The 13,333-nt window shown below is 49.1% G+C and overlaps 1 protein-coding gene across 1 annotated transcript; it reads right to left on the minus strand.

Moving 5' to 3' along the window:
* Positions 1-351: 351 nt before the first annotated feature.
* Positions 352-8,835, minus strand: igfbp5b (insulin-like growth factor binding protein 5b). The gene is made up of 4 exons (XM_085920745.1): positions 8,086-8,835; positions 3,226-3,440; positions 3,040-3,159; positions 352-2,955 (listed from the first exon to the last, which is right to left on the minus strand). The coding sequence occupies exons 1-4, from the start codon at positions 8,423-8,425 to the stop codon at positions 2,818-2,820; spliced, it is 813 nt and encodes a 270-aa protein (XP_085776871.1). The 5' UTR covers positions 8,426-8,835; the 3' UTR covers positions 352-2,817.
* Positions 8,836-13,333: the final 4,498 nt, after the last annotated feature.

A 13,333-nucleotide genomic window follows, 5' to 3' on the forward strand; every position in this document is an offset into this window, starting at 1 on the left:
CTGATGTCTCAGACTCAAGTCTAAGAGGTTTATCAGCTCTGGCCTAGGAGATTAGACACCGCTTACTGCAGGGATGAATCTACTTTAAATGGTGCATTTCAAGACAATCTCAGGAAGAGAGCTTCATCATTATTTCCCAACAAATTAGTCTTAGCCTTTTTTTTTTTGCGAGTGTGTGAGTTGGCAAAAATGGAACGATACACTACCGCAAAAAAAAATACAAAAACATTTGGATAGTCTCTGGTTTTTGGGGAGACTCAAAACTGGAAAATTGCAAGAATAAAGTGCATTTGGAAGTTGACTGGTCAAAACAGGACAGGAGAAAATAAAACGTCAGCCAAGTGCATAAATGAATACATAAGTTTATTTAAATAAATGCTTTGCCATAACAAAAAAAGACAAAGGTTACAAGAGTACATATAAATTACAAGTAGAATAAATATTACACAGTGATATTCGCTTGAATAATTTGACTTTTATTCTTATTTGTCTTTGCAAATCCTGACCGTTTCAACCCCCCCCCCCCCCCTCCGTCCGTCCAATTCAGAGCACCAAATTGATGCGACCCAAAGCAAATGTGTTACGTATTGAGAAAAAGCTGTCGTTACTGTACTACCAAAGTATGAAAAGTGAGTTAAAAACCAAAATCGGGAGTCGCGAGGGAAACGCGATCAAGTCGCCACTGACGCTGCGCCGCTTGTTGGCTCGGGTGAGATGTCAAATGCCGCAGCGGCTCCTCCTCAGGCATTTCCTCGGCTCCCGTCATGCTGTCTTACTAAGTGCTGTCTAATGATATGCGCTCAGGGGCAAAAGTGGCTCGGCCCTGAATATGTGCACTGTACAAGGTGACCGCTCTTCCTGTGTCACCACCTCAGAATTAAAAAAAACAAAATCAGGCCCTCTTGCTGCAAATGATGCAGAGCCCCTGTCGAAAAATTTCCCCCAAAGTGACCCTTGAAAAGGTGAGCACGACATGACACGGACAACACTGAGTTTTTTCTTTCTTTCTTTGCTTCTCTTTCACTGACTTTCTGTTGGATCAATATCAATGCTCGTCTGATTCCTTTGTGGTTGTCGGGAGCTGTCGGGGGAGGGGGGCACTACCTGCCTGCGCAAATTATATTCACAATTGCAAGCGTGTTTTGTTTTGCGTGTTGCTTCACGTCCAAAACAAACGTCCTCTGGCGGCCGCTCTCTCTCTCGCAATCTCGCAAACCAACTATACTATACATTGGCAGTCACGCAACAAACAAAAAAATCAAAGAGGCTTGCATGAATCTTAGCTTATCACTTATCAGGAAGGACCAAATGGAGGCCCAACTGGCCGAAGGTCGTACTTCCGATCAAAGCGGGCAAAGGGAATTGTTCCTCTCGCTTGACCGCCAGTGACCCCTTGACCCTTTGACCCCTGTGTCAAGTGTGACTCCTTGTGAGGGGTTGTCTGAAAAAGTCAATGTCACCTGGGTGGTGTCCATTTCACTAATGAAATGTATTTGCATGAAGGAAGGCACTGGGGGGGGGGGCACACCTATTCACAGATGGGGAGCATCTCGAGTGAAAGGACGCAGCAGAAGCTTTAAAAAAAAAAAAACACACATTCAAGGACTAGATTTCAAAAACACGGTTCCACCGAACAGGGGGGAAAAAAAAGCACGGCTCGGGATAAAAGTGGGCTACCTGAAGGCAAATCAAAAAGCACAAATGCAAGAGAATCTCACCTGTTCGGACTTTATACGTTTGATTGTTCGCTCGACTCAAAAAGTCCAAATTGAGTCCCGTCGGGCCAAAAGCATTTCCTCTCTTGCCTTTGCCATCGCCGTTTGGCAGCGTCTGTTCAAAATAGGCACATTTGGCATATCGGGCTAGCTACGCACGCTCAAAGAGCCATCGGCGTCCTCTTTACGTTGCCAAACCACCAATTGACAGCGGAGAGTTGTGTCCGAGCAGTGAAAAAAGAAAATCAAACCAGGGGAAATGAAATAAAATGACATGATTTGGTTGTGTCTGTAATTGAGACAGCAAAGTGGGTTAATAGGTAGCACACACTTACACTGTAAACAATGCGTTCATGTACCGTGACATGGGATGGATCTAATTGTGAGCACAAAGTACTGAATTGTGGCCGTGAAATGTCATTTGTGGGTTTTCTATCATTGCCATCAACGACTCGGGATATCCGGCTTAGCAATTCCTGCACAACCTTTGTTCATTTTTATATCGTGGCAACAAATTAGCATTCGCGCATGTTAGCGGCTACAATACTTTTTTACCTCACAATATGTTTGGGGCAATTTGTGCATACATCTGCCGCACTGTCCCGACCACCTGAAAGCCAGCAACCCGCCCTCTCCCAGTTCCAAAAAAAAAAAAATCATTCCATACACATATTTCCGTGAGCCAGTTTTGTACAAGGGGTCCTATGAGCCACATTTAGCGAGATGAGCGTTTAGTCAACAACAGAAGAGGAAAAAAAAATACAGGTGTTCTTTTCATTTTCAAATTGTTTTCAAAGGAAATCTCAACCCTCCTGTTATGTATGTCACGGGTCAAATTGACCCATGTCAAGTCTTTTTTTTTTTTCCGGTATGAAACATTTGCTGCTTGGCATAATGGATGTACATAATCAATTCATTTCAAGAACATTGTCGCTGTTCCTGAGAATGGAACGTAACAGGAGGGTTCACAACTCTTGAGCTGAGACGGGAACATATACACGCGTCGTTCAGAGCGGAAATGTAAGCTGTGCGTCTTGGAGGGGAGGGGGGGTGAGGAGAGGGGGGTGATGTTTGATTGTGGTCCTCATATTCTGTTTGTCCTTTACTCGTTGTTGTTATTAGTACTCTCCAGGTCTTTACACTGGATGTCTCCGCCGCTGTAATCCGTGCCGGGGAGTTGAACGCCGTACTTGTCCACACACCAACAGATGCCGCGCTTGCGGCCACGGGACGCCTTGCACTGCGGGTCCACAAGCGGGATTTGGTCGGACGACTACCGACGCAAAAAAAGCAGCGGGCGGGAGAAGAGGGGAAACTCACTCACCTGTTTGCGTTTGAAGAATCCTTTTCTGTCACAGTTAGGAAGGTACAAAGAGAGAGCCATGACTCGAGACGTGTCTTTCATTCCCTGAATGATGCCGTCCAGTTTTCTCCGGCAGGGTCCCTGCAAACGTCGAACAATTCAAAGGTTTGCTTTGTATTCCGGCAGATTTGCGGCCGCCACACTCACAAACTCGGGCTCGTGTTTGTCCACGGGCAGCGGGGAGTAGTCCATGGCGGAACCCATAGAGCGCTGCTTGCCCAGCTTCCTCTTCAGCTCCTTGCGCATGGCGTGCACCTTTTTACTGTTGACAATGTCTTTGGTCAGGAGCGGCACCTTGGCCGGCTGCAGCTCCTCCGTCATCTCTGCCACCGTCGTGTCCTCATGCTCCCGGGACTCGCGCTCTGAACCCCGACAAAGAAAGTGCGGTCAAAGTCAAGCCTGCCGTCCGTTTGTCCGCCAAGGGACCAAGCGCCTGTCTCCGAAACGATCGTATCAGTCGCAAAGATACTCGAATGCCAAAACGTCTTCAGCGTTAGGTCTTTGAGACCTTCTCTTGTTATTTGATATCGTCACACCTTCTCTGGCGCAGACCAAAAACATTAATTCGGGAAGTCGGGACCCAAAGGCAACAGCAGGTGTTTGTGGAGACACCGGAGCTCATTCAACGGCTGATGACACAAGGCTTCCAGAACACACATCTCTTTTGGAAATCTGCTTTGCTTCCTGACATTTTGTATCCCTGGTCAAGCCGAACCAAGAAAACCATTGCTGGTCTCTGAGGCTTCAGGGACCGCGTGGCTTTTTCGTCGCTGCCAATTTCAAAGAGGGTATTGGATGTAGAAGTCCCGCGCATTGGACAACGCCATGTCAGATATTTTTACTAGCGCCGTTAAATCAGAGAGCAAATGATTGGGCTCGGTAAGCACTCAACTGCACTCGCACGGCCGGCCAAAAAGGAAGGACCTCGTTCGTAAAGCCGATTGAGTCCGGATAGGACGGCTATACCTTGGATTCCACAAATTGTCTCGATGGAATCGTCCTTTGTCCTTTGCTTCCCCTCCCCCTTCTATAAGCCAGCAGCCCGGGCAGAAGAGCTTTGCGGCCACAAAAAGAAGCCCTCGGCCCCCCCTTTGCGCCGCAAGTCAGTTAGCGCGGAGACTTTGCCAGACCTCGACTCGCCGGAGCGCCCGTGCCAGCGGATGACCCGGGTTATATTTATCTGACAAGGAAACCCGCTGCGGTGCAAAGGGCCAAGATGCGCTGAACCGGAGAGGAATTCTGGCTGTGGCCAAATACCGCTGTCCAAATATATTTGTTTGGAGTGAGACAATAGGCGGGTAAAGTCGCCCACCGGTTGCTACAGAGCCTGGTTACCGTGGAGAAAGGCAACGGGGACACGAGCCACGAGGAACTGATGTTCAAAGAGCCTGACACAGCTTGAGTGTCTGGAGTCTCTGGTGGGTGGGTGGGAGTTGTGGGGGTGCGGGGAGGGGAGGGGAGGGGGGGGAGCTACAAAGTGATTACCGGAATTGAGTCTTGGGCTTGTGCACAGCCATCTCTTTGAAATGAATCTCGCAACTCATGACTTGGCAGGCCTGGGCTTTGTGTTTGGATGTGTCCTTGTGTGTCTCTCTGTCTCTCTCTCTGTCTCACAGACTGCACAGCTAAATATAAATACGGCATTCCCGTCTAGGCCACCCCCTGGCTGCTCTAGAAAACATACTTAATGCTTAGCCGGCACGCTATTTGCTTGTGCACACATTTAAACTGTCTGTTTTGGGTGTGAAAAAAAACAATCTTTGAGTTTGTTCATCTTTTGTGGGGGTGCGGTCTGCGGATGAGCAGCAGGTGCACCGTGTTTCAAGGAGCCAGCCATGTAGAAGAAAAAAAAAATGGAGCCCTGAAGGCATTAAAGTCAGCCAGGTGAGCCAAGTGGTGCTTGTTGGATTTTTGCCAGAAAGGTCGGCCACGTGTTGTGTCCGTCTGGTCTTTTTGCCTGGGTCTGAAATTCCATCTTTTTGAAGATGCAAGGGAGTTGCCGTTTCATCTCACCCGTGGCTAGGTTACGCTAATTACGGAGGTAAATGAGCCCATGACATTAGTAAACCATCCTTCCGCTTGAATATTTCACCATGAAGTGAGACGGAGGTGTGAACTAACCAGCAACAATGTTTGGGGCTCGGTTTGAAGTTCAGAAACATTTTATGATTTCAATTGAGATGTTTGCGACCCAATAAAAAGTGACAAAACATTTGGAGCCTCCCCTCACTGAGCTTTCTCAATTCCTGACTCAACATGAATCAGAGAAAAAAACCAAACACAACCAAACAAATTGGGGAATATTGCAACATTTTTGCTTTTGACTGAGGTAAATTGTGTCAAAGAAGTGAAAAGGAAAGAGCTGGCTCTCTAGCTTTTGTTTTCTGACAAACAATTGGATGCTGAGAAATCGCCAAAGACCAAATAAACAGAGGATGTGAGTTATTCCACAAAGGAAAAACAGCATTGTGGATCAAACAGGTGCAAAGAAATTTTGCTCTGAGGTCTCGTCCCACCCGTATCTAACTTTGGCTTCCTAATGAGCTACATTGACGGACAAAATCTCTCCTTGGGTTCACGACAAGGGTCAAGGGTCTTCAATCCCGGTCCTCGGGTGTCCCCGCTGCGGCACACTTGATGCAAATGATCAGCTGGAGGTGTGCAGAACATCGGGATCGTCTCATCGGGCTGAGCTCAGCCATTTCCTGCGACCGCACTAGCGCAAATGAAACATTTGTTGCTAAGTGGGCACCGACCAAAACAACACGCCTCTCTCTCAGTCTCTTCTTTGGAGGAAAGTAAGCCAATAGCAGTGTGGCAAAACAGGAGAAGGGATTACCGTTTTGTGTTCTTATGGTGATGGTGTTCCCGATACGCTCTGAGCTGATAATTGAGCGGCCGCTGCGAGACGTCCAATCGAGCAAATCTGGCCCTGAATATTTGCCGCCGACCGGTGCGTGTCGGGGGAGACGATTTGTTAACCGGCGACAGCGCCGAGAGTGTCGCGTGTCACCGTGATGACAAAGTAACTCCAGATCTTATATCGCTGTCAAAAGCCAATGTAGGCCTTTGGCTTTGGCATGTGCGCTCCGACTCCAACTCGCTGACCTTTTGCGGTAACTGGAGAACCTGCAAGGGATCCGTCTTGGGTGCTCAAGGTGAGACGGACGGATGGACGGACGGACGGACGGACAGATAGCAACAACGACGCGCTTTAGTGATTTGGCAAACGCACGGAGCTAAAGGTCCTATCTGAAGCTTAAAACGGCCCGCTGCCACAAAGTCATATTTGTTCCCGGGGGACCATGCGACTCTCCCCATTCAGAGAACTCTTTTGGGCCTGGACTCGGAGATGGAGCCACTAATGAAGGCTTCGCTGGAACACGACCCCCAAACACCGCCGTGGCCTTTGCTTACAGCACGTAATACAAGAAGGGCGAGTGGAAATTTCGGATTCTTGACACCCATTGTTGGGCCTCAAAACATTTGGAAGCAGCTACGGCTATCGTCATGGCCTCCTGAGCTCCCCTCCGAGCGTTTACATCGCTCAGCTGCAACAAACCAGAAGCTGGCCTTGTCGCTTCCAATCCACTCCGCCGTTTGACACAAGGTATTTGACGTTTGTTGGGAGTCTGAGGTTATGACATCGATGATGCAAAGGGAATTTAGGGCCACCAAATGCTTTGCAATGGGAAGAAAATGAACCGCTGGCGAGCAACTCACAGACACACAAAAGCAAAGGCATCCCGGATGAGTCCAGAATCAAGAAAGCCTGCTTTGCGCTCGCCAACTATTGAGCTGACAAGTTGCTAACGCCTTTTGGAGTGGTCCACTCTGGAGAAATAGCTTGGCGGGATTTGAAGCCTCAAATCGGTTCCCTCTCTCTCACTGCTCTCGTTTCGCCGTTTGTCTCGCCAAAGGATGCCGATTTACTGCTAATCAGACTCCAGATAGCGCTCGGGCACAACTCAAAGAGTGAAGAAAAGCATTCTAGGACAGGTATTTGTCAAGTAGCATTTTCAAGAGGGTCTCTCTCGCACAGTTCGCCTGTGAGACTGCCAATTGGTAAATGAGAGTAATGACTAACAGATCTCTGTAGGTGGCAGCACTGAGTCGCTATGGATATGAGTTGAAGTCAAGATCGGGGTGGATTCCGGACTGACGAGAAATGTGTTGCCGTGGTTTCGGAGACATCGGCGGGTAGAGATATAAAAAGTATCTCATCGGCCTGCTTTTTCAGACAAGTGAAGCTGAGAGATGTCAATCAAGCAGCACCATGTACACGCATTGAGATTTGGGCAAACAATCTGCAGAAAGCCTGCTTCAAATCAAATTAAGGCGCTAAGTTAATCAGGTGGCACCTGCCATCTGTCAAACTAACGGCCACTTTACCATTTGTTTTGGTTTTTTACATTCGCCCACCATCTGGGGTCTTGATAGAGGCTCGGGCTCGGTAGATGTTAGTCACCTGGCAAGTTGAATTGGAGAGATGCTAATGAATCATCACAAATTCATTTCAAATATGACGTAACCATTTGTAGTTGATGACTCACTGATTGTATTTGTTGACCGTTCCAATGAGGGTTGTTTTTTTTGTTTTTTTTACTCAGGGCAGATTTCATTGGAAAAATGCCATTATGAACTGATGGCAAACAAAATTGAAAATGGAATAGTTTTTACCTTGGTCGATTTGACCCATGCAGAGCAGGTTCCATTGGAAAGCTGCCAGTTTGCAAGTCACGATTTCGTTGCAAATTTGTCACCATCGCATTGTATTTCATGAACTTGCACATGAGTCAAATTGACCCGTGGGGGTTCAGCCAGCTTGACATCGCCCCCCGCGGTGCGCGCGCCATATGCACTGAGTTAAGAAGACATCATCGCGATGCCAAAAGCGCCCGCACACCCAGCACGCCCGCCCGCACGCCCGCACGCCCGCACGCAGGGCCCTCCATCGCCTGCCTCACCGCCCGCTCGCGCGCGCGCATGCATAGGTCCGTTCCTTACCTACGGGCGGGTGCGCGGGCTTGTATCCCTTCTGGTTGCTGCAGGCTCCGCGGCCGTGGAGGAGGGCGTGCAGAGGCTTCTCCTCGCCGCTGCGGGGTAGGCAGCGCAGACCCTGCGCGCACGTCCCCGTGTAGACGCCGCACGGCTGGCCCTCGCTCAGCGCGCACGTAAGGCAGCAGCCGCAACCCGGCTCCTTGACCAGCTGGCAGCCGCTCGGGATCGGCGGGCACATGGACCTGGCCTTGTCGTCGCACGGCTCGCACGGCACGTACGAGGCCCAGCAGCAGCAACTGCGCAGTCCCCACAGAAGCGTCCCCAACAGGCACAAAGTCCCAAACATTGTTGTCGTCTCGCCTAGTTATCGCGTAAAAGCTGCGCACAGGAGGAGGCGGAGGAGGAGGACCAGGAGGAGGCGGCGGCGGCGGTGGGGGGAAAAGTGGACCGCTCTAATGAAGCACAATGCCTCAATCAGATAATCCAGTCTTAAAAGCTAAAGCCAAGAGTCTTTATCCAAGTAGTGCTGCTATCTAATTCAAAACAAGAGCAAAAAGCACCTTAATTGGAGACGTGCACAAAAGGATCGCCCGCTGCAAAAAGAACCCACTCCAAAAAGAAAAAAGAAAAAACAAAATCAAAAGTCTTTGCGTTAGAGGGCGCCAAAAAGGCGAATAACTATAGCTGCGAGGGCTCCCCTTCAATTAGCGCGACTTTCTCCAGCGGAGGCTCCGGAGCAGACTGATCAACTTGGAAGCTGCTTTGGCTTTTTAAAAACAGCCCGGCGAGCCCAAACCCCGAACTATGAATACGCTTAACAGCAGCCGGGAAAGCAAGGGAAGGGAAGGGAAGGAAAGGGGAGGCAAGGGAAGGGAGGGGAGGCAAGGGAGGGGAGGGGAAGGGAAGGGAAGGGAAGGGAGGCGCACTTGTTCCACGGCTTGGAGCCACGCCAAAACTCTCTCTCTCTCTCTCTCTCTCTCTCTCTCTCTCTCTCTCTCTCTCTCTCTCTCTCTCTCTCTCTCTCTCTCTCTCTCTCTCTCTCTCTCTCTGTCTCTCTCTGCCCCCCCCCACACACACACAGGCTGAGCTCATGCTGAGGTGCAAGACAGGAAGAAAAGTCACCACATTAAGCGTTGCAACATTCTGACAAGAAAAGTCATCATAATCAAGAAAAACAACAACTTTGTATCCTCCCTCCTGTTGCGTAAAGCAAAGACCTTTTGTCTCGACCAATGTGTTGCCATTCAAAATATCAGCCTATCTACAAATGGAAATGTCATTGGGAGAAAGAGGAATTCAGTTGAGCCAAGGTTGTTAGTGGAAAGTCAAATGATCTTTCTAAAATGGAGGGACTTCATCAGGGAAAAGTGGGGGAAATTCCTAATTGGTGTCAAGGAAGTAAGTTGAAGCAATGACGAGCGTGGTGGCTCTCACACACACACACACACACACACACACACACACACACACACACACACACACACGTGTTTGGACGAGAGCCGTTGTTCGCGTGTGTTGCAGGCGAGCCTGACAAGCCAGTCTTGCGCTGACATTGTTGTCTGCATCCACAATAAGAGCTGATTGTTTCAGCGTGTGCTGCGCACATGTCATCCTCGCCAGCCAAGCTCAAGGCTGTTCTTTCCATCTCTGCAGAGCAGATAGATCACTTATCACTTATTTCCAACAACTTGCCACGAATACTCTTCACACTGCTACGTAACCTTGTATGAAGTACTACTTATGGTGTGTGTCCACTAGGAGGCAGTGTTAACGACGCTAAAGGGCACCTACAGGCAGCTACAGTATAGTGTACAGCTGTATGGCTGGCAGGCTGAGTGTCAGTGCGGCTATTGGATCGTAGCGCCGGCGAGCCCAAAATAGACACCAGAGGGTTTGTTTTTAGCAAGAGCCTTTTCGCTCCACAGAGTCAAAATAAGTCGTGACACGTTTGGAAGTTGACTTTGGATCCATTGGCCCATTATGCCGTCTTTTGCGTGCATCCCCAGCAAATGGCCTTTACTGCGCAAGGCCCGCTCTGAAGCCGTCGCCACTTAGTCGCAAGCGGACGTAAGGATAAACAATTTTCAGCCTTTAATGGCAGAAAGAAATTCCAGCGGCGAGCTATCAGGAGACTTAAATACACAAAAATAAATCAGGTCAAGCAAAGGCGACGATGACCCAAAAAAGACCGACGACAACACGGTGTACGAGACAACCGCCTCTGTCAAACATTGCAGCATGGTTTCTTTTCCTCTTTCCGTGCATTGACCTTCAAAAGGTTTCATGGCAGAGAGCCATCGCATGTATGCCTTCTATTTTGGGCAAGAAGCGAGCGAGCGAGCGAGCGGCGCGCTCTCGTTAACTGACCCTGCAATTTTCCAGATTCCCTCCACTCCCAAAGTGGACATTTCAAGTGCCAAAGTCTTGATCGAAGACAGAAAGGCCCAGACGCTGCCAGAAAGCGCTCGTTAAAACAATTCAGCTGGATCGTAGATATTAGTTTGTCTTTGCAGTCATTCGATCAATTCCCGAATCATTCTTGCGGCTGCGAGTCCACACAAGTCCGGGTCGCTCGCTCCTCGCGGATGACGTGAAGGGGCAAAGCGGACGGAGCCCTTCTGACTCGGGCTGACGGTGGAGCGGGGGAATCCATTTTCTTTGGGAATGTAAACCGTTGTGGGGGAAAGAACGTCATTGCCACGGAGTCAGTTTGGAATTGATTTTTCGCATCCGGAATCAATCTGGCCTAAACTAAACCAGCCTCCGACGCTCTTCTTTGGCTTTCTTGGGTTGCTTGAACGTTGTTATCCAATTTGTGCCAAGAATAACAAAATGTTGACTTTACGCACAATACGGTCAACTCTTAATCAAGATATGAGTCACGGGGGAAACTCCCACCGAAAAAAAACCCGCCCGTATCGGCGTCAGCCTCCAAACTTGTGAAATCAAAATCATTTTGAAATGGTACTTCCAGAATGCAATTTTAAGTCTCGCTCTGATGAAAACGGCTCACCTGTTGTTGTTGTTGTTGGTTTTTTTTACCTGGCTTGTCCCCAAGTTGACAGTGTTGCTATAGCGGCATTGTCAACAGCACGCTGGGGAGATTGCAAGCTGCGGGTTTCAATTACCATCAAAATGGCTGGATGTGACCGCGAAAGGACCCGCACCATCTTGTAATGCGAGACCGAGCCCAACCAACCAACCAGCCAGCCGGCCAGCCGGCCGGCCAGCGAGCAAGCGAGCCGGGATGGAAACGCGGCAGATTGAGATAAGATGCCTGTTAAACTTCAAACTGTACACACGTGCGAGTCTTTTTATAGTCTATTAATGTATGCTACGCTTGGCCGAAAGCATTTCCAAAACAAAGCCCATTTAAACACGTGCGCCAAGGCATGCAGAGACGTTGGCGGGACGGCAACGCTTTTGCTTTGCGGCCTGGTCCGAGGCCAAACATTTACACACACACACGCTTCCACGAGCCACGCCTGGCTTTTCTTAAATGCTCATGTATCTGTGCGCTGTCCGTTTGTATCATTTGACCCGCAACCAATTTGAGGATTTTGGATTGAGCCAGAAAAGATGATATCTTTCTTCTGGGAGGAGAAAAAATATACATGGCAGAATGACAATTGAATGTCTCGAGGAATAATCGGAACTCTCCAGATTGAAAATGGAGGAAGTCAGCGAATTGATTTATTCCGGAATCACGAGAGTCGTTTGAAAGTGAGCTAGCATAGCTAGCGGTTCCAGATTGCCACAATTGGAGCTGATAACCAGTCAGGTTGTTCTCCAGGGGTTCGCCGCTCCGAGCCTCTTACGTGCTGCGGACGGCTTGGAACTTTTCTCGACTTGTGGTTGTCAAAAAGGGAAAGCGGCTCAGCCTACTCTCGCTTGAGTCACGCACCGCAACGTTGGACTGGAGATGAGCGTGATGTCGTGTCAGAGAGAGCGTGTCAACTGCAGGTCATCGGCCATTGCGAGCCATTGCGGGGTATTTTGGGGGGGGGGGGGTTGTGTTTTTATTGGCATACACGTACCGAGAAGAGAAACACACGCACCATCAAACGTTGCTGGATGCCAAATCAATGTGTGCGTATATTCTATAATTTACCATATGGCGACGAGCTGTTCCTTTTTTTTTTTTTGATTTCCTAAATTACCGGTTGCGTCGGCTCAACCTCGGCGCTGTTTTCGCTGCAATGTATTAAGGTTTTCTCTCCAAAAACCACGGCGGCCAGCTATAATGAGGGGACATGTTTCATAAAAACTTGCAGGCTTTCAGTTGAGTGCGATTTTATGGTAGCTGAAATGTAAAAGACAAAAAAAAAAAAAAAAAACATTTGGCTGAGCTGTAAATCAGAAATTACACCCCGTTTGTCGAGGCATAAAAGTGATTGCGAGGCTCTTTGATTAGAGAGTGGCTTTAAATTTTGATTTGGTCAAGGCTCTGGCAGTGACTGTCATGCAGCGGCGGCGGCGGCCGATACAGAACGGGACGGGACGGGCCGGGCCCGGAGGACAGCGAAGCTTTTGCAACCTATGTAATTACATCGTAAATGATTCAAAGCCAAACGCCGAGGCCTTCATTTGCAAAAGCAGCTTACGAGGAGGCCCCGGGCGCTCCGGAGTCCCCTCCGACGTTTGCACCTGCAAAAAGCCAGCAGTGCGGACCAATGGCGTTGAAGCCCAAACTCCGAGCAAAGGGAGATCTGCGAGTCTGATGTGTTTGGCTCTGCGCAGGCAGATCCAATGAATGTGTTTTTGTGGGCAGGTCGGAGCCAATGAATCTTAAAAGCTTCGTACGAAGCGCGAGTGACCTTCGCCAAGTTCAGCGTTCATCTCGGTGAATAAACACATGCGTAATAATTAACTCGCCGTGAACCCGGATTGGCTTTGTCAAAGTCATCGCTCAGAACTCCCTGCTCATTCTTCACGCGGACGATCATAAATTGTGCAAGCTCAGCGTTTCAGGTCATCCAGTTCTGAAACGGAGATTTTTGTTTTCTTCCAGGTTCAATGTCATGATTCGGCACAATGCAAGTTTACAGAATGTTGTTTGCCAGAGTCATCGTTCTCTCTCTCTCTCTCTCTCCATGACTGGCACGCAGGTAGCGGCCGCGCAGTGGAAAACGGATCGCTTCGAATCGATCATGTGTTTTCATTCTTTGCAGCGTGTCGCCATCTCCAACTAACCTTGAACGCAAACAGGCTTGCCAGGGATTGCCTGGATTTGGCTTCCTGGAATTGGCAAAGT

Source organism: Syngnathus leptorhynchus, chromosome 9 (assembly GCF_054491065.1).
Source record: "Syngnathus leptorhynchus isolate UIUO chromosome 9, UIUO_Slep, whole genome shotgun sequence".
Classification (NCBI taxonomy): Eukaryota; Metazoa; Chordata; class Actinopteri; order Syngnathiformes; family Syngnathidae; genus Syngnathus; species Syngnathus leptorhynchus.